This window comes from Taudactylus pleione, unplaced genomic scaffold, assembly GCF_031769625.1.
Source record: "Taudactylus pleione unplaced genomic scaffold, aTauple2 ptg001091l, whole genome shotgun sequence".
NCBI lineage: Eukaryota > Metazoa > Chordata > Amphibia > Anura > Myobatrachidae > Taudactylus > Taudactylus pleione.
In genome coordinates, this window is record NW_028285492.1 from 2,922,621 (window position 1) to 2,945,055 (window position 22,435).

Below are 22,435 nucleotides of genomic sequence, written 5' to 3' on the forward strand. Positions count from 1 at the left end.
TCTGTAATGTTGTGTAGTGGATAACAGCCGATATAGTTGTGTAAAATGTACCAGGGAGTCTGACTTGGGAAAAGCAGCAATATTAGGGGAAAGCCTCCAGGACATTCACCTGGTGCCACTAATCTCACATCCTTACATCACTTTTTTACTATTTTGTTTCTACATCGTTTAGTATTGTCACTGGAGTATTGTATATTATGGTTGTAGGCTGATGAATTGGCAGTTAGCTAGCAGATATACTTCTCATTATTATATTTAGGGGGGGGGGGCAGAACAGTGCTTTAAATTTGAGAGGCACAATTGGGATTGCGACCCCTTGTTGACCCCTCATTTAGATTTAAATAATCCTGCATCCTTTTAATGAATTTACTCTACAAAATGATCATAACATTGTTATTAAATATAATAATTTGAAAACTGCAGATTAGTACCAAATATGATTAAATTATGATTGACAATTTTTTTTTTTTTTAAATAAATCGGCAACACAAAGGTTGAACTATCGAAATAGAACATACCTTCTAAATTGTTTGTCGCCATTGCCACTAGGAGGGCCCACTCATAATAAAACCGTCCCTTTTCCTTATGTCCTCCAGTAATGTAATGCTGTCCAAGCATAAGCAAAACAATGATAAAGTCACTGCTAGTATCCATAATTGGAAGCTTGGAATAAATGGCTACGGATTTAGCTAAGAATTGTTCTGCTACAAATCGGGCATCTAAGTGCAAGCATAGGGCGCCAAAGTTGGCCAGTGCAGCCCCCTGGTTTTGCTCGCTGTCCATGTTCTTTGAGATCTGCAAAGCTTTGCAGTAGTGTTCAGCAGCATTTTTAATCTTATTTTCTCGTCTCAGAGCAATGCCAATGAGATTGTGCACAATTCCCAGCTGCAGTTGTGTGCAAAAGGCCAACGAAACCACAGTGTTCAAGATATGGAGAGCCACAGTATTCTCTCCATCGAGCATATACAGCCAAGCAAGTACAACCAAAATATCCAACCTTTGTTTCATATCAATGGTGAGACTGGTGTCCACCACCTTCATGATGTACAAATAAGCCTCTTTATACAATCTGTGACTTATGCACAATTCAGCTAAGCTCAGATATATAGAAGTGCAGAGCTCCTGCTCTTGGTCGGTGACCACCAATTTAAGGGCATGCCTTAGGTGAAATGCAACCTGAGCAGGAAATATGTTCCCTTGCTTTTTCATTCCACATAGTTTAGAAGTGTTTTCTATGATGAAGGCAACCCTTCTTAAAGAGTCCATGAAGCTGCTAGAGATCCGTGAGGCCACATTAACACAGCTTAAGGTCAAGTGTGGCAAACACTTGTGACTGTACATGTCAGCCAATTGGAGGTAGTATCTTGGTAATGAGTCCTTATTTGAGCCTGTCGTGTTGTTGAAGACCTGTAATCGCTCTATGAATGGCAACGCTTCACTGAATTGTCTTAGGTTGATGCATGTTTTGGCCAAAAATCGGCACACTTTTATTTCACTGTTCCGGTCTTGACTTAGTATTGCCTTTTTCAGGGCGTATTTCAGAATCACAGATTCTATGTCTGTGCAATTAATATACTTTTGAAGTCCAAGGATTAAAGCGGAAGATTTGTCAATCATTTGAATACATTTCTCCTTGGATTTTTGTTTTAGGTATATAGCATTCAAGTTCATGTGGACAGCAGTAAAGAGGAAAATATCAGAGAAGTCACCATTGATTACGCCCATGGCTTCTTCAAAGTAAACTCTTGCTTGGGAGAACTTATGTTTCTTAGTACATAGCCTACCCAGAAGAAAGCATATTCTTGCCTGAGACCACATCATACTGGATTTCTTTGCTGCTTCCCGTGCTATGCTGAGATACCGAACCAATTCTTCTTCATCATCGTATCCATGAAATGTGGCCTTCAAAAAGCTGTATGAGATATCATAGAGCTTGGTGAAGCTTGGGAGAAATTTTTCACTATTCAGAAACAAGAGTAATGACTGTAATGATTCATATTTTTCCTCTTCCTCACAAATACAGAAACTGGGGTCCACATACTCATCACAGATGGTCTGGACCTCAAAAGAGTCAGTTCTCTTTGCTTGCACGTCATTGGAGGCATGAGGACGAGGTAAACAAGTGCTGGGCATTGCCAAAAAATTCTCTAACTTGTCTTTCAGGCTATTTGTGTTAGTGCTGGATGTTGTGCATGAGATTTCTGAAAAGGAAGAAGAAAGCAATCTATATTAATATGATAATTTTATGCATGTACGTTAGATGTCAGCCTACAGATATGCCCAGCTATATTGTTGCCGATGGCGCGGTGGATCATGCCATGCATAGCGTGAGACACGCACCCGCGACCGTATAAACGCACTGCGTACGCAACAGCGCCTCCATAGGAATGTATGGTGCGATCGCAGTGCATGCCATAGCGTGGCATATGCAGTCACGAGGAATCGCATGGCGTGATGCATGCGCACGTTTGTGGCACGATCAGCCAAAATATAACTGCCCGCAGCTGTACAGTCACCTACTCAACAATAGGCTAATAGTTTCACATATCATGGAAGGCAAAGTTTACCTGAGTATTTGGCTTAGTGTCTCATTATTAGTTAGCCATTTAGGCCCTTACATTCAGCGGCAGCACATCTGTAGACTTGCTGGGCTCAGGTCTGGCACCCAAAACACGTATTTGAGAACATGAGTAAATGAAGCCAGCAGTTAGATCATTGGTTGTTTAATTTAAAGAAGTGGAACTACAGTAGCTTCACTTGCCTCCCACTTTAATGATTGTGGTTTCACTATATATAACTATAATTCCTCTGATGAAGTTACAATGGGACTAATTAAATGCGTCAGTTGATATTTCAATGGATTGTCAGCACATTTGGACCTTTCTGGACCTATTTGGGGATAACAAGATGCACATTTTTGACATATAAACATAGAAAAACAGCTGTGAAAAGTGAAAAATGTACCCATAAATTTATAAAATATAATTTATTAAAACACATATGCAAAAAAAACCTATGAAAAATAATAATGAATGCATGTAAGAAACAACACTGAAATTGTATCAATACACTGAAACATGTAAAAGTATCTATAATTGTCTAAAATGCAACAGTAATAACAATAAAAGTATTTAAAAATCCCACAGCTCCAGCATAAAAATAAATAGAATTAATGTGGCTAGATTAATCTTCACAGCTGCGTAAAGCAGGAAAAAATTTCTTCGAGTAAAATCACTGCTAATAAGCCCACAAGCAAATTCCGTATATTTATTTGTAGGACTTAAAATGTATATATATACTGTATGTCCACTTTGCAGGGAGCTTGTTTAAATAGCACAATGTTCAAATGGTCATCGGGATATTAATATACCTCCACTGTAGGTATATACATAGTTACCTGATGTGTTTGCCGCTAATGTAGCTGTAAAGTGGCGTTTTAATCTCAGTCACTTGAGTGGTATCCGAACCGCTCAGAACAGTGGGGATCCGAGAGCACCCAAGCCATGGCTCGGGTTTTCCCACCTAAGTCGGATCCCACTGCAAGGCCTAATATCATCCTCCTGACGTCGGATTCTCGCAAGACTTCACCTCTACATAAGGCGCCGAGACCGGGACTTAGTGCCATTTCACTCCCACGCTCCGCACGCTGCTCACTGCTCTGCTGATAGTGATACTGGTTGTGTACAGAGACTCACAAGTGGCTGTGATGGCAAAGTGACTGTGTAAGGGGGAACACTGCACCCTGATGTATGCTCTGCTTATTAAGTGGCTGTGTCCAGAGACTCACAAGTGGCTGTGCTGGTAAAGTGACTGTATAAGGGGCACACTGCACGCTAATGTATGCTGCGCTATACTCTGCTAATTAAAGTGTCGAGACTCACAAGTGGCTGTGTGTACAAAAAAAAAGTTTAAAAAATAAACAAAACTTTCAAGAAAGTTAAAAGTTAAAAAAAAACTTTTTGGGTGCTGTACCCCACTGTGTATACAAGCACTGTGACTCCTTGGGCCGTAGCCCTCTGTGTATACAAGCACCGTAACTCCTTGGGCCTTAGCCCACTGTGTATACAAGCACCGTAACTCCTTGGGCAGTAGCAACTGTGTAAACAAGTACTGTGACTTTGCTGGCCGCAGTGCAATGTGTATACAGGCACTGTGACTCCTTGGGCAGTAGCCCTCTGTGTATACAAGCACCGTGACTCCTTGGGCCATAGCCCTCTGTGTATACAAGCACCGTAACTCCTTGGGCCTTAGCCCACTGTATATACAAGCACTGTGACTCCTTGGGCAGTAGCCCTCTGTGTATACAAGCACCGTGACTCCTTGGGCTGTAGCCTTCTGTGTATACAAGCACCGTAACTCCTTAGGCCTTAGCCCACTGTGTATACAAGCACTGTGACTCCTTGGGCAGTAGCCCACTGTGTAAACAAGCACTGTGACTTTGCTGGCCGTACCGCAATGTGTATACAAGCACTGTGACTCCTTGGGCCATAGCCCACTGTGCATACAAGTACTGTGACTCTGCTGGCCGTACCCCACTGTGTATACAAGCACCGTAACTCCTTGGGCCTTAGCCCACTGTGTATACAAGCACTTTGACTCCTTGGGCAATAGCCCTCTGTGTATACAAGCACCGTGACTCCTTGGGCCGTAGCCTTCTGTGTATACAAGCACCATAATTCCTTAGGCCTTAGCCCACTGTGTATACAAGCACTGTGACTCCTTGGGCAGTAGCCCACTGTGTAAACAAGCACTGTGACTTTGCTGGCTGTACCGCAATGTGTATACAAGCACTGTGACTCCTTGGGCCATAGCTCACTGTGTATACAAGTACTGTGACTCTGCTGGCCTTACTCTACTGGGCGGGTGGGAGGGTCCAAGGACAATTTCTTGCACTACCTTTCATTTTTCATTTCTGCCACTGCTGTGTGGCAATGATTCATAGATGTGCTTTAAACTGCGGTATCTGTGCCCCTGCTCTGTCACTTAGTAACCAGCCAGCTCACTGCAGCCTTTGGCTAATAATGGTGAAAACAATATTGTGAGCTGTGAGGTGGTCTAAATTGACTGGAAATTACTTCAAATTAATGTTATTTAGGTTACTAATACTCTAGGAACAAAAAAAGCCCAAATTATGTGATTTTAGCTTTTTGGGGCATTTTTTGTAAAACAAAATCCAAATCCAGTCATGGCAGGTTTGGCAAATCCAAACCCAAATCCAAAGCCAGACAACGAATCAGAGCCAAATCCAAATCCAGCTAAAGTGGTCGGGCACCATTCATTCTATAAGGAATACAATTCCAGCAGCAGAGTCTTAGTGGAGGTTGAATTAAATAAAAATCGGCGCACTGTGCTGTGGAGATAATGTCCAGATGCCCTCCGCCTTTTTGACATCCCACTTTAAAGATCCTAAGGCCAATTTGGCCAAATATTGGGTGGAAACTACCTGATGAGTTCATGGAGTTGTTCTGTCCTTTATGGCACAGTTGCCGTATCACATGTGTACACTTTGTATGCCTCCATACTCCATAGGGATTTACTGGATCTGATTGAGGATGGTATTTGAGGATTACAAATATGAATTGGTTCTGTGTGTCATGTGTCGGATCCCAGACACCGTTGTTTATCTATATATTAGTATATTTTCAGAAGGTTCATAGCGCTGGTCTCTTCTTTCTTGATTTTTACTCATCAAGGCTTGGTACACATTGAAATCAAGCAGCTGAAAGTAACTTTCTCACAGTTGTATTATCATATGGACAATTAGATTTATGTATTCATTATTTTGGATACATTCAGAATTGAGGGATTCTCCTATAATATATAGCATTGTAATTCACTGGTCATACTTTTTATGGGGTTATATTATACTGTACGCCTAAATTTAGGTAGACTTTTATACATATACTGTATTTTTATTAGATTTTTATTTTATTTTTTTGCTTAACACATCTGAATTAACATAATTTATTTAAATTGACTATATTAACTCACATTCAGGAGATCAATCATTCTAATTATTGCATATCAATAAAAGGTTTTTGTCACGATAAGCCTGATGTATTTTGTTATCCATCCAGTAAATGCTGATTATGGTATGTGTTACTGTTGTGGGGTCAGCAGAGGCTGCTTTCTCTTGTTTATTATTAGAAACTTTAGTACCAATATAGTAAAGAAAAAAAATGATAATGATAAAGATACATATTCCATATTACCACTTCCGCACGGAAATGCATATAACAATCAATAACTTACAAGCATGTTCTTCTGACTCATATAGGACATATTTATCAATTCACCAAACTTACTCCCATTAAAGATCATCTCCTATCAACGCTCTTTACAGCAATAAAGGAAGAAGCTTCAGAGCAAGAACTCGCAGCTGGAACATCGCAACCGATTAGAGGCTGTTGCTGTGAAGTTATATGTGCATATGAGGGAGGAGAGGGAGGGGCTCCAGCCCACCGGGAACAGATCCAAAGGTTCTTAAAGTTTGTGAACTAGTCCCATATCGCTGACCCCATAGAGATCTATGGGGGAGGCTGTTGCAAGTGTTTATGAATATAGGAGACATGATATCCGTATGTTTTAAGGACAGTATTCATTTGATAAACAGGCCTCTTAGAGATAAAATAAGCGTATCACTTCTCTAGGATTATAAAGGGACATTTACATCCAAAATAAAGATAATATTACTAGTTCTTAACATAATATATATGTAAAGGATGTAATTTAAATCTTACCTCTATTGTGGCAGACTTTTGTTCCCTCACATTGATCTGCATTAAAATAATAATAATAATAAAAAGAACAGATATTACATGATTAGTCACAGGATATTATTGTTCTTACTGTGCAAAGTTTACATGGGGCTTCATTTCATGGCAGTAATTTTGATAATTTTTGAAAAGAAAATCTCGTATCTGCATTAGCAGCATTACTAGGCCAAACTAAGTACGCCTGCAGGGTCGGTACAAGGTTTCCAGGCACCCTAACAACATTTCACCAACCGCCCCTGCTCCCTCCAGTTCATAATATGCCACGCATCAGTCTCGCCAGTTTAATAATATGCCATACAGCAGTGTCCAAAACACATAATACACTATATAGAATATTGCACACAGCAGAGCACCAAAATCATAATATACCTAATAACACTGCCGCAAATTCATAATATGCCACACAGCTGTGCCACAAATTCATTATATGCCTCTCAGCCATGTGCTTCCCCACCTATCCATTCCCCTCAGCCTGCACAGACCTCTCTTCCACTGCAGATGCAGCCTTGGAGGACATTTAGGTACACTTGCGCCAATGGAAAGGTCGGGTCAAAAGCTCACTTGGTGCCTCGTAACATAAATTTGTGAAATGATATTCTCAGGAGTGGAACCTGCACCACTTTTGGCTACCTATGGGGATAGTATCAAATACACAATATGGGCCTGATTTTGAGTTATAAGCATGTCTAAGGGGCATATTTATTATTATTTGCTTCCAGCCTCTGAAAATAATGGTTCCTTATTGCCGCAATTTGCTGCAATAAGGAATCTTTAAGCACCCAGGTGTGTCAGTTTTTAGTTGCCAGGATAGGGGCTCCGACAGGAGCCCATCCCAGCGATCAGTGAGAAGATAAGTGATCGCATCACATAACTTCTTGCTTTGCCCCCTCAGCTGCACTACTGTGCATGCGCCGGCGGATGTTGGCACATGTGCAAGCTGGAACGGCAAAAACGTAGCTCATAGGCTACTATAGGTTAACGCTATCTGAAGATGGCGTTAGCGGGTGGGGCCAAGCCATGCTTCGCATTCCAGAGCTTGGTAAATCCGGCAGTACAGCAGCCCTCATAGAAACCTATGGGGGCTGCTGTTGGTGTCGGAAGTGGGTCCCTCCGCACCATGCATGCGTGTACGGACGACAGCCGGAGATCGAAAGAGCAGATGGTTTGATCTGTCCGTTGACGGATCACTCTTGCTGTAAAACATGCGCTTCTGGGTGGCTAACATACGGTTGTACGCAACTGAACCACCTCATGGGAGTGTGCCAGGGGCGTGTAAGTAAATGTCCGTGCTTATTGTGACATGTGGACGGATCTTTTTCACCCACTATGGGGCCTGATACGAACGATGGTGGCTGTGGACAGAAAAACAGTGGACAGCCCGACCTTTCATGTGAAGACGGGCCTATACATAGTAAGCTGACTGCCGCTGGCGAGCGGAAAAGCAGCCGCACGTGCGTCCAACTCATAATCAGGTCCTCTGTGTCATGGCTTCTCCACAAGCTACGTGGAAGAGACCCCCAGGTTTACTTGGCAGCGAGCCTGTGAGTGCTGCATCATGGGAAAGATCAGTAGTAAAAGCACTACAAGATGTCTGTGCCATTTAGTTTTGCTTCAGTGATGTCTTGTAGAGAGAACCGGGAATGGAAAAGTCACGTTATGTTACACATTAGTGACCACATAAATATTTTGACTGATTAAATCTGAATTAATAAATTAAAGATGAAGAGGTAGAATGTATTTCTCTGAGCCTGTTCATTAAATGGATAATGGGTGACCGGTAATGAAAACATTGTGGTAACATCTAGCACATTCAGCATCCATTAAATGAGCCTCTTACCGAGTTTATACAAGCGGCAGACCTCAGACTGTGCTATCTTGTGAAGTAATGCCTTGGCTGCCTCCATGTCAAAGTCTTCTGTGCTTTTGGGGTATGTTTTGCCTTCATCTGCCAAATAGGATGTGCTGTCCGTCCTGGGCAATAAGAAAACAAAGATTGTTCTCTCTAAGTTTTCATGTCTGCATTTATTTTGTATGTTCCTGTTTAATTTAAGTCCTGTTTTCCCCACTGTCTGGTGCTGGGAAACACTGCGGCACCTTACAAATGTAAGACAGTATTAATAATAAAAACTGTGTTTGGTTTTTGCGAGAGATAGGATTAACCACACACATTGGATCAGCTCAAGGGGCAATTCAAATAGCTGTGAGGCTCCATAGTAGCCTTGTGATTATGTGTATGGAATAGAACAGCAATTACGGTAATATAAAAACATTGCTAATTGTGCCTAATCTTGCATCCCTAGTACCTTCACACAGGGCCGTAGCTAGGGTAGTACGGCCGGTACCATCGCACAGGGCACCACAGGTCAGGGGGCGCTGTTTGGGCCTGTCAAATTTCTGTTTATTAACATTCTTGCTTGTAGCTTCCTCTTTCATCCCCAGCATCTCCTGTACTCCCCTATCTCTTCCCTGGCCCTTCCCCATGAAGCCATGGCCCTTTTTTGGGTGCATTATGTCCCTTTGAAAAATGAGGGGGGTGCCAATGCTCTTTCTGGCACAGGGCACCAAAAAGTCTCGTTACGGCTCTGCCTTCACATCACTCAGAAACATAAACTGCGAAACCGCTACAGAATCTTGCACCTACCGTAATTGAATCACCCCACCTGAAGTTGCAAATTATACAGTAGGTACCTAACTTCTAAGTTCTAACGCACTAAATAAAACACATTGATCTGAGGTATTTTAAAGTTCTGTATATAATATTTAAAGGAGGAGGTGCTTTAAATCAGTTATTGCTAAATAGTAAGGACACTACCTTTACTATGTGAGGCATAATTTAAAGAGCATCTATGCACAGCATACAATGGTGGCAGCCATTTTGTGAGTAGCACTGTTGGAAATGCACTTGGTCAATTCTCCATGAACCAATTACATCCCTCAGGGCTAGCAAACAGATAGGCTAGTGCGTTTTCATGTATATTGGTGCAACCTACAAAATGGCTGCCTCTAACGTGTGTGTGCAGGTGACAGGTGCGTTCTAAAGAATCTTCAAAATATGCGTTTAAATTTAAAGCCTTATTTTCAGACCTGGGGGTAAATTTACTAAGATGGGAGTTCTGTTTAAGAAGTGATGTTGCCCATAGCAACCAATCAAATTCTACTTCTTATTTATCTAGCACCTTCTAGAAGATAATACCTGGAATCTGATTGGTTGGTATGGGCAACATCAGTTCTTAATAGAACTCCCATCTTAGTAAATTTACCCCCTGGTGTCATTGCAATCAATCAGTTTTTTTAACATTAAATGCTTTTTATTTCATACCCGATATGTGTATGCAGAGTATTGCTCACCCTTTGTTGGATGTATAAGGTTTCACATGGCTGGTTTTTACAAACCCAACACTTCCAGTAGTCGCATTTCTTCCCACAAACCACTCCATGCATTCAATGTAAGTGCTGACGGTTTTTATCATGTCTCCGCTCTGATAGGTCATCTCATCTGGAGCGTTGCTTTCATTACTTACTACAGCTTCCGACCAACCTACAGCTATTATTACAGATACATTTGTTATTTAATGTCATCATTTAAAGTGATATTTGCTTTTAGGACATAATGAAATAAAATAAAATTGCCTACATATGTTGCCACATATAATATCTGGCTCTTATCCCAATGAGCTTACATAATGCACTACTGTATATCATATCACAGCTCCTAGCTCTGTGAAGAGATACTCAGCCTAACTACTATACCATTTATCTATAGCCCTATCATTAAATCTACTTCCACATAGTTGATGTTCCCAGCTGTACTTAGCAGAGGTAACACTAGGAGGCAGTAGTTTCATGTCCATCACAAATGGAGTGACTTCACGGATAAATAGTTACAGTCAAAATCTAAATTCTGCAGTCACATAGCAACCAAATAACTAAATCATTGCATGCAGATCTCCACCAATGACCAATGCATGCCAGTCCTATAAGAGACATTGGGCCTGATTCAGAGGTGCACACAGTTGCGACCGCATATTTTGTTGCAGCCACGATTGCATGCTAATGGCGCGATCTTACTATTGAGCCGCCCAGTGGCAGTGGCACTAATCCTTTGCAGTGCACCATCAGTCGCAGCACAGAAACTCGCTTCAGCCCCGTGGTGGGTGCAATTTCTCTCTGTGAACATGGCGTCTTGCGCCAGTAAAACCACGTGTATGGCTTATCTATAATGAGTGCAGGGTGTGTGGTGCACACGTGCCCACACAGCACACCCGGGACCAATGTTTAATACCTCATTGGATTCCCACGTCGGCGCTGCAGTAGCATCACAATCACTGGGAACATAGTGGACAGCCAATCTCCCGAGGTTTTGCGCATGCGCATTAGAGGTGTCCCCGGTACCAAGGCGCAGGCACATGGCTCGGCAGCCTTTTTCCCAGAGTTTTGAGCATGTGCAATAGAGGTGCCCCCGGTACCAAGGCGCGAACACCATGTTACTGGAGACCTGCACGTGCAGTAGTGGTGTCTCCAAACCATGATGCGGGCGCCGTGTGCCAAGAGATCTGCGCACGCGCAGTAGACTCTGGCGCAATGCCAGAGTCTACTGCACCACAGAGAGGAGAGGGCCCACACATTGTAGTTTGCACTGGCCCCCTCCTCTCTTAAACCGCCCCTGGTAGTCGCTGTCAGCAACACGCCCGTGTCTGCCTATCCACCCCCTGTAACTCCCAGGAGCAGCCATTGGAATCCAAAGCTCTTGCGTCCAAATTCGTACAGTGACTCCCAGCGGTAACCATCTGGACGCATGCACCGTGCGATTCGGACACATGCGCAGTACTTCCGACATCAACCATCTGCGTGACTATTGGTATTCACCTCTGAGTCAGGGTCATAGCTTCCAATAACTGGGGCTTATTAGCATGGATCTGCAATCATCACCAGCTGACACATACAAGATGCGCTTTCTCTTACCTATTCTGTTTCCCAGCTGAGACTCTGTAAAGTCCATGAGATCTGAACCTATATTGGTTTTCAGGAACCACCTAAGGAGTATGAAAAGAAACCACTTTATACATGTTATCCAATGTACTAAACATATACAGTAGCCCATCCTGGGGCATATCTATGCAACAACTCATTTGTGCCCTGATAAACATCATCTATTATCAGCGCTATTTGTGACGATAAGAGATGCTATATGGGGCAATTTACCAAGTGGCTCTTACCTGGACAGCGCATATGATAAGATGCTGTCCCTGCAAAAAGTATTGAAATCACTGAGGGAGGGGAGACAAATTATTTGAGTAATAGGCCCCTATATACGAAGAATTTGGTGCCTTTGGATTTATTTTTTATGTGTAGCAGAGAAATTAGTGTAAAAACAGCAACTTGTTATTCGAACACCAAGAGAAATGATCTCGCTAGAGGGGGCTATAAGGAGCAGCCAATTCATATACGGGTGATGTGCAGCTGAACATCACTGCTATGTTTAGTTACATACTGTACGTATTTGCCCAATATGGTACCCTCTACATTGTCCTTTTCCTGCACACCTCTGTGGAAGTTTCATTAAATCATCCCCTTAGGGTCTCGTTTTGGCCACTGTAAACGTTAAGCGTGATTAGCTTCCAACTCAGGCAGATGTATCAGAAAAATTATGTGAATAATCCCACAGCGCTAAAACAAAATGTGCTTGTGTGAGTGTTACACAAATATTTATTCACTACACGCATTCTAACCTACAGTATCAGTTAACACCTCTGAGGAATTTACATCACACTGTTACAAGAGGTGTTTGCGTGAAGAAGTTCCAACATTGGGATGTTTGGGAATTTAGCATTTAAGAATTTATGTGGTAACAATTCTCTCTTTGATACACATTAGCATATTTTATTATTTATTATTTAAGGCAGGATGCACGACACATCGCATCTTAAATACGATTCATCCTGCCACTCATCACAAGCATAACGGCGTTTACTAACGCCTTATGCTTGAAAAATATCATAATGAGCCTTTGCGATAGAAGGACTTTCGGGTTTAGAACCCAGGATTCATTCTGCGCATGCGTCAAGTGACGCACGCGCCGCTGGGGGAGCCGATTGTTTCCCTCTCAGGGAGAAGTGCGAATAGATTGTCGAAGCTGAGTAATTGGCTGAGACAAGTTCAGTTTAAAATTGGATCGCGGCGACGCCATATTGCGACTGGCCGCAATACACCATCTTGAAAATGAGATCGCAAGACGCCATTTTGTGAATGGCCGCCTAAGCGCCATTTTAGACAAACTCACATTTTAGTACATGTGGCGATAATGCTATTAGCACCATGCGATTGCATCTCCTATCATTTCTCATATACACGATAATACGCATAATAGCGCTGTTAACTAGTCGCATATTAGCGAATGCACAAGACCCCGAATGAAAACACCGTTTAGTAGCTAAATGCGCATGCATCCGCACCAAGTTAACTAGCGTCTTCATATCAAACCCCGTACACTCACACATTACATATTCACCTACAAGGTTCCATTAGCTTTAAGATATATGATTTAAGTTGGTTCAGTTAATATAAACGCTGTGAAATAAAGATATTTGATAACTAAGGTTTTATACATGCTAAACAAGCCGTGTTTGGTTTCGTACAGATGCGTACTCTTTCCACAGTATTCCGGTGTTATCGGTGGGGAGATCGCATCATGCATTCTCGAGTTATGGATCGCAGAGACTTCAAGCAACAAAATGTATTAACTGTTAAGATGTTACAGGGGGCGGGAAGGGAGAGACCCCCAGCTGTTAGAGGTAGGGAGAGTCTATTTGAACCAGCCTGTTAAATGCTCCGTAACAGATGGATCCCCCTTGGGAACCAATAGCAACAGCAACAAACGTTTCTATTGTTTTGTCTATTCCTGGGGGGTATAAATATGTGTGCTCCAACACTGGGTTTTTAGTCTTCCTGTTGCATGCTGATAAACGAGGGGTTTCTTGCTGATGCCTAACACCTGGTACCGGAAGCGCTGCGTATGTATACTGTACTTGGGTCTGTATAATTCCTTTTGCGCCTAAATTGTGTCTGGATCAATTGCGTGTAACTGTCTGAACTTTTACTTGAATAATACAAATTCCAGGTCTAAGTCTTTATTTACTGTATGACTGCGTACGCAAATTAGCGTTATCCTTAGAAGGTATAGGCAGGATATTAGAAGGTATAGGAAGGTGTGTATAGAGGTTCTGATCCAGTATCGTTAAGATGCCCTTCAATTGGGTACCACCATGTAAAGATGGTGTTGCCCACCGCATCCAAGCCCAGGAATATATTGCATTCTGGGGCTTGGTGCATATGCGATGAGCAGTCAAACCTCTGAAAACGTCATTTTCGGAGGTTTGACCTCAAAAACTGCTTTGATGTATTCCGCTCTTAATGTTTGGTGCAAGTATATGTAATTAATTTCCTCACTGCACGTCAGTGAACAGAATGAAAATTAAATGAAGAAGAAGACAGCTACCTACTGATGAAAGGGACATAGCACTTCAGTGGAGGCTTTAGAGCTTATAGCACTGTCATCACCATTGGGGGGGCCAGTGTGCGTCCATTCAGCACCGGGTCTATCAGTAGCTGGAAATATCTGCACAGCGCCATCCACAGCAGCAGCCGGTCTCACACAGCCGTCAGCGCACAAGACATAATACATCCCTGTAACACAGAGGGCTATTACTACATATTTACCTTGTTACTAATTATTAGAAGAAAACATTTATACTCCCATTGGCCAGTATGCCTTACAGATAACTTTAGTGTTTGTGGACAATGGGGAAGATTCACTTAGAAGCACTGCTGGCGATGTGCCATTGTGACAGTATTTGAATGCCGGCAACAGCACCCACAGTACATCTCCCGTGGGCCTTCATCGTGTTCTTTACCTCGCAGACCCATAGGGGGGCACAGAATGATTCACCATGTACCATAAGTACAGGATTTGTGCACATCACCCATACATAGCACCAGGACGTGCAATCTTACAGCAATCTAATTTACCCCAATATTTACAGATGCTATCTTCCCCATTCCTGTGCTTCAAGCTGGCATGTACAGTATATAGACGTGTGCAGTGATAATGTTATATTATCCTGGTATATGGTAGGATTGGATGGGCAGAACATAGCCTAAGGGGATAAGGGGTCTATTTACTAAGCAGTGTTAGGAGACAGAGTGAAAAGTGATAAGGTGCCAGCCAATCAGCTCCCAACTGTCATTTTTCAAACACAGCCAGTGAGATGACAGGAGCTGATTGGCTGGCACCTTATCACTTTTCACTCTGTCTCCTAATACTGCTTAGTAACTAGACCCCTAAGTGCCCATAACAACCAATCAGATCCTAGCTATCATTTATTAAGTACATTCTATAAAATGATGAAGACGTTGGCAACTTCTCCTCTTTAGAAGATTTGATACATCTCCCCATAAAACTTTTTAGATAAAGGAGATTGGCTTTAAGGGGTCTATTTACTAAGCAGTGTTAGGAGAAGTGAAAAGTGATAAGGTGCCAGCCAATCAGCTCCCAACTGTCATTTTTCAAACACAGCCTGTGAGATGACAGTTAGGAGCTGATTGGCTGGCACCTTATCACTTTTCACTCTTCACTTTTCACTTCTCCTAACACTGCTTAGTAAATAGACCCCTTAGCTTCCTGTATGACAGAAATAGTGACCTACAATCACATGGAGTCTAGAAATAAATGTCGAATCAACCACAAACAACTGAGCATGAATTATTTTACTTATACACTTTACTTTTTTTGACCCATCTCACCTGTGTAAAAATTCAAGTATTTAGATTTTTTTTTTTAGTTATTTGTGATGCAAGTAGAGAAAATAATCCAGGAGATTTTATTGTAGTGATAAGTCGTGTATTATGGAGACATTATACCCACCTTCCTCCATTAAAAGTCCCCTGTAAATGCGGCTCAGCGACTCCTCGTTAACCAAAACTTGTATTCCGGCATCTTCATCCTCCAGCGAGGTCAGCCAGAAAGACTCATCCAAAAAGATGTTCTCCATGCAGTGACTCAGGAACCCTGCGATGATAGAACGGGACAGCAGGCCGATTAGTAATGATACTTGTGATAGTGACAGAGAAATAGGGATTGCTGAGACCAAATCACTATATACTGTACAAAATGGTTACATGAGCCTAGGGACTAAGGGGTCTATTTACTACGCCTTGGATGGAGATAAAGGGGTCTATTTACTAAGCAGTGTTAGGAGACAAAGTGATAAGGTGCCAGCCAATCAGCTCCCAACTGTCATATTTCAAACATAGCCTGTGAGATGACAGTTAGGAGCTGATTGGCTGGCACCTTATCACTTTTCACTCTGTCTCCTAACACTGCTTAGTAACTAGACCTCTATGTATATTGTTGCCTGTATGCTGGGTGACCTGGAAATGGAAGAGATAAAATGTAATCTAATGAGAAGGCCGCCCATGAGGCTGCATTGGGGTGTGTTTCACTTATACTGAATCGTACACAGGGCCTGATTCATCTTTGGGAATAGAGTAAGATATAGCAAGTAACGGAATCAGTATGATTTACTGCCGGCGGTTCAAATCCCGACAGCGGAAGCCCGACAGAGGTGAAGATCCCGAATGTCTAAAAGTAAGTATTAACAAACCTAATTCCCCCCCCTAACCCTCTCTTAGGGGTGCCTAACCCTAACCTCCCCCCAAGTGCCTAACCCTAAACCCCCTGTAAGTGCCTAAACCTAACCCCCCCTTCCCCGCAGCCTAACCCATACTTGCCCACCCTCCCGATTTGGCCGGGAGCCTCCCGAAAATCGGGTGCCGCTCCCGGCCTTCTAGGAAGGCAGGAAAGTCTCCCGTCCTCCGGCGACGTGTCTGCACCCCGCACAGTTGTAAGTATAAAGCCCGGCAGCAGGGGGTCTGGTGACGTGATTCGCGCTGAATTGCATCATCGTGGCTCCTCCCCCTGCTCCGCAATGCCATTAATATCAGCATTGTGAAGAGGGGGTGGAGCCACAATGACGCGATCACACTGTCACGCCCCCGTGCTCTGCCCACAATAACGAGTCACTGCCGGGTCCCGCCCCCTTTGATCGCGCCACGCCCCCCCTGCTCTGTAAGCCCGACAGCTCCCTCCCGGAAGAAGGGAGCTGTCGGGAAGTCTGGCCTAACGCTCTGGTCAGAGCGCTAGGCCAGACATTTGGTCATCTGGTCAGAGCGTCCGGCTCTGAATCAGGCCCTCTGTCACAAAACTAGCAAGTTCCAGAGTTTGTGTTTACCAAGCGAAAAGTAGGTGGAAAATTTCCATATCTCTTCAAACGTTCTGAATGTCACCGTTATTAGATCCTTATCACTCTCAATAGACAACAGCCGAGCCGACAGCTCCTGTAAAAATAGCAAACAGAACATTTTATGTGGTTGTATACGAGCTAAAGGCAATTACACGCTGGCACATTTTATTGTACATCTGAGGCTGCTCCAATCCCTGGTTGGATGTAGAAAATGTTCCAGTATAACATTCTAAACTAAGGAACTAGTACTAGGTTTTACATGAAATGAAGACGCCAGAAAAGTCAAAATTATTCCCACAACGTCTGTAATGAAAGTGTTAAAGCAATTCAGTATTTTCTGACGATGGGGGAGCATCTCTCAAGTTTATCTTTAAAAATCACTGTCACCCCCCTCTCCCACGAAAAGAAAACAAAAAAAAACCAACGGATCTCATTTTATGTAAAAATAAAAGGGTACAACCACAAAATTATTATTATTTTTTTTTGCTGTTAACTCCACCACCTGGGAACACCATGGATTTCCATCGCCATTTGTGATACCAGCATTCCCGTACGCATCGTATTTATGCGTACACTCAGGGTAAAGCATGCGCCGAAGGGATTTGTAGAATATTTTGAGGAAATAATCGCTGATCTACATGAGCATCATCATTGCATGCAGTTAGCGTGCACCTCTGAATCAGGCCCCCAATCTCTGTCCGTGTGTGTACACATGATACGAAGCATGAATGAATATGAAGACGCATCCCCATGTATAAGCACACAGTTGCGGCTGCAATAGCGTGCAACTCTGAATCAAAACCTATGTTTCAGCTAAACTTGACCCCACGCCTGTATCTCCCAAGACAGCTCGCCTTCCCCTTTGCCCAACCACCCAGAAATCCAGGTAAATCCATGTTGAGATTAGTGGCTGGCAGGACATAGGCGTCATCACTGACTGAGTGCCTGTACTTACACACAGCAACACAGCAACTTCTTTACTGTCATTCTCCAGCAGACGGAGTCTGTTCCTGAGCTCTCCTTGTAGTTGGGCATCAGGGATCCCACCTCTGACCATGACAAGGCGGATGCTAAAATCTACAAAACAAGAACATTAACTGCCTCATAATTCCAGATTATCACTGAACAAGATACATCGTATATTCAGTGGTACATAATCATCTGTGTAGCCTACACCTCCCGGGGAAATGATTCATGGGATTGTCCTCCCATTATCTACTTATCCTTCCACATGCAGCAAGCAATCTGTCACCCTCCCCACAGGAGCTCCATAATTACCAGCGGTGCAGCCAGGAGTAGGCCTGCATCATGCACACCCAGCACCAGCAGTTCAGTCCTCTCACACTTGTTCAACAAAGCTCTATAGAAGAAATTGAATAAAACTGGATGGAGCCCTGCAGGAAAGGCCCTCAAATGCTACATGGGTGCAAGTGCAGAAAGTGAACGGATTGTCCAAAAGTGTAAAAAAAAAAACAATTAGCTCATAAGCATATTTTGCACAATTCTTCCCCCATTTTCTATCAAAATGATGGCGAGTGGGAATAGGTTCCCTTAACTGTTCTGTTATCCAAATTGAAGCAAGGGTTGCAATCCGTGGCCTGTGTAACCTTTAGGTCCATTAGTGATATGGTTTTTAATTTGAAAATCGTGGGAGCCCTATATATAGCTGAACAATGGGATAGTCACACACACCGCCATTTAGAAACAGTAGTAAAAAAATAAAAATTGTTTATCACTTCAATATAAAATTCAGACACACAGACATTATTATCATATATTTAGCAGATAATAGTTTTTAATCAGATACTGATTCCTTACAAAGTGTCATCTCCACACAGTGTATCGGTGATCTTTGAGCAATTGCGCAAAGCAAGAAGCTCCAGTATGCCTACTCTGTACTGTATTAGGATAGGAAAGTCTTCCCTCCTCCCTGGCTGTCTCCTCTGTCTGACTGCTTTCTGGGTTTTTTCTCACGTTGCTCTGGGCTGAACTTAACAAATCATTGAGCTAACTATGAATAGTTTTTTTATATATTCGCACACAGCATGCTATACATATTGGTTGATGTAATTCGTATGTACACTGTATGTTTGCAAATAAGTTTTTGTACAGGATGCTTATGATTATAGGTTGATTAATAGAATATATTATATATTTTTTAATAGATAAGGCATTTTACCCATATATATTTGTGATTAATTTACACCACTATAGCGCTGCTTATATTTTCTATAGCAGGAGCCCCATGCCTTAGTGCAGGGGCGTTTCTAGAGAGGAGGGGGCCTGTGTGCAGCCTCCTCTCTGTCTGGTGGCCGGCAGTGCACTGAACTTTGCGCGGCCAGCTCTGGTGTTACAGACTCTGAACACTAGAGTGTGCCTAGAGTCTATAGAGTATGCGCAGGTCACCGGGAAAATGGCTGCGGCGGTCATTTTCCCTGTACTGCGCACGCGCAAATGACGGGAAAACGTCGGCGGCGCCCATTTTCCAGTTGTTTTTACAGCGCCGGACCCCCAGCCCGACGTCGGACTCTGGAGAGGTAAGTAATACTATGGGTGCAGGGTGTGCGGTGCGGGGCCCCACTGGACCCAGGAGCCCGTGTGCCCCGCACACCCTGCACCCATTATAGATACGCCCCTGCCTTAGTGCCTTTCCCAAACCTCCGCCAGCCCTAGGCGGGCTTGGATGCCCATAGGCCAGTGGTTCCCAAACTTTTTTGAATCACAGCACCCTAGTGCATCAGCATTGTTTTCACGGCACCCCTAAGCCAAAAGTTTGTTATTCAGAAATTCAGAAAAAAAATGTAGTGAAGTAAATTGTGGCTACCTGTCATCCTTAGGTTCACTTAAGTCATACTTGCCTACCCTCCCGATTTGGTCGGGAGCCTCCCGAAAATCAGGTGCCGCTCCCGACCTCCCGGGAAGGCAGGCAATTCTCCCGGCTGCCGCCCAACCCTCCTATCCCCCCGCATTGACCCCTGCAACCCCCGCAGCGGGGGGGGGGGCGGTGACGCGATTCGTGTCATTTTGGCCCCGCCCCCTGCTACACAATGCCTATTTTATTGGCATTGCATGGCGGGGGCGGGGCCAAACTGACGCGATCGCGTGACCCCACCCCCACCATGCCTTCAAGTGATGTCACCCGCCCGGCAACTCCCCCTTGTACTGGCCACGCCCCCCCCCCCCCCCCCCTGTCCTGCCGATCTGGCTGCTCCCTCCTGGAAGGAGCAGCCAGAAAGTCGGCAGGTATGAGTTAAGTAGTGGTGGACAGGGTGCCACCTCTGTTTGTCCATATATTTACATTACATTGACCATAAAGAATTTGATTTGGTGCTGGACCACCAACCTGAGGCACCCTTGCAAGTGTCCCAAGGCACCCCAGTGGATCCCAAACTGTGCTGCGGTGCACAGTTTGGGATCCACTGCCCTAGGCATTTGCATAGTTTGCCTATGCCTAGGGTCGGCTCTGCTGCCACCAGCATTAAGTAAAATAATGATGTCTCTGAAAGTGGTGCCCCCAGGTTCCGGCACCCTAGGCAGCTGCCTAATAGTAGGCTTGGCTACACAATAACACCCATCTTGCTCCGTGCTCCTACAGTATGATCCTCCACAGTAATTTACAGCAGGAGCACTTGCTCAAATCAGGTCACTCTCCGAGTCCAATGTTACTTCACGTTGTACATTGGATAATTTGCACTTTGTAAATGATTTCCATAGACATTATAAAATGACTTTTTACTCAGAAGCTTATTACTTGTGCAGTATTTACAGGAACTGTCTGGCAATACCCACAATACAAATGTGCAGATATGGAAGCTTTTAGCATGAAACAATTAAATTCTGCGTTTCAGTGACAATGCTTACACATGATCACCCAGCAACATCTCTTATAGGTACTGCAGAGCCGTAACTAGACTTTTTTGTGCCCTGTGCCAAAAATAGCATTGGCGCCCCTCCCTATTTTTTAAATAGGGAGATAACACACCAGAAAAAGGGCCATGGCCTCATGGGGAAGGGCCAGGGAAGAGATAGGGGAGGCCAGGAGATTCTGGGGATAAAAGAAGAGGAAGCTACAAGTGAGAATGATAATAAACAGGAAATTGACAGGCCCAAACAGCGCCCTCTGCCCTGCGGTGCCCTGTGCCATGGCACAGGCCGCACTACTCTAGTTACGGCCCTGAGGTACTGTGAGGAGCAATGCCAGCCATATTTCTTAATAGTGAAGGGAAATTCCTAGGGCAGCCTGTAGTAATTTTATGCAAAATTCCGCTCGCAGTGTCTCCCAGCCGCAGCCTGTCAATCAGTCAGGCATTTAGGAGGCGGAGCGGGGGCGATCCCTGGCAGCGTTTTCCGGGAGGGACGAGGTCAGATTCTGCGTGGGTGCACGCAGACTTCCTGGCCTCGCAAGCTGCCAGGACCCGGCCAGGCTGCAGGAAGCTTTAGCCTGGCCTAAGGATGGTCGCGATTGTTCTGATGGTGACCCCAGGCTGCGACCAGTCGCAGCGTTGGGATCATGCAGATGCAGCAGGGAGGTGTGTGACAGCTCCTTCTGCATTTGCATTTTAAATGGATGGAATTGCACAGCTGCTTGTGTGCGGCTCTGCAATTCCGTCCATCTCTGAATCAGGCCCTGTGTGTGCAGCAGCCCTTATCCAGAATGGAATCGGTATTTAATGCTGGCAGCTGAATAGCCGCCAGATCAAATACCGACAGCGGAACCCCCACGGATCTAGTTCCCGACTGGTGCTGGTAGTTAACCTAACCCTCCCCTCTCCCCCCCTATCCCTCCCTTAGTGGTGCCTAACCTTAACCTCCCCCCCTAGTGCCTAACCCTAACCCAGGGTTGCCTACCCTCCCGATTCGGGCAGGAGCCTCCCGATAAACGGGTGCAGCTCCCGCCCCCCCGGAAAGGCAGGCAAGCCTCCCGCATGCCGCCGATCCCCTGTCTCCCCCCCGCCAGTACCTGATAAACCCCCTTCAGCGGGGGGCCACTGACGCGATTCGCGTCATTTTGGCCCCGCCCCCTGCTTTACAATGCCTGTATTTCGGCATTGTGTAGCAGGGGCGGGGCCAAAATGATGCAATCGTGTGGCCCCGCCCCTGTCACACCCGGAAACTGCCTTCAGCCCGCCCGGCCACGCCCCCTGTTCTGCCGATCTGGCTGCTCCCTCCCGGAAGGAGCAGCCAGATAGTCGGCAAGTATGCCCTAACCTCCCCCCCTAGTGCCTAACCCTAACCTTCCCCCCGTTAGTGCCTAAACTAAACCCCCTCTCCCCGCACCCTAACCCTCCCTGGGGGGGTGCCTTACCCTAACCCGCCCTGGGGGGGTGCCTTACCCTAACCCCCCCTAGTGGTGCCTATCCC

General features: G+C 44.5%; 1 protein-coding gene across 1 annotated transcript in view; it reads right to left on the reverse strand.

The window, feature by feature from the left end:
- SH3TC1 (SH3 domain and tetratricopeptide repeats 1) overlaps positions 1-22,435 on the reverse strand; it is an 81,654-nt gene that overhangs the window by 23,005 nt on the left and 36,214 nt on the right. The window contains exons 4-12 of the mRNA XM_088461742.1: positions 18,030-18,151; positions 17,063-17,168; positions 15,697-15,840; positions 14,276-14,459; positions 11,739-11,809; positions 10,125-10,320; positions 8,614-8,747; positions 6,741-6,776; positions 519-2,201 (exon numbers count right to left, since the gene is read on the reverse strand). Coding sequence (XP_088317868.1) covers positions 519-2,201; positions 6,741-6,776; positions 8,614-8,747; positions 10,125-10,320; positions 11,739-11,809; positions 14,276-14,459; positions 15,697-15,840; positions 17,063-17,168; positions 18,030-18,151 — 2,676 coding nt within the window. The remainder of the gene's footprint in view (positions 1-518; positions 2,202-6,740; positions 6,777-8,613; positions 8,748-10,124; positions 10,321-11,738; positions 11,810-14,275; positions 14,460-15,696; positions 15,841-17,062; positions 17,169-18,029; positions 18,152-22,435) is intronic.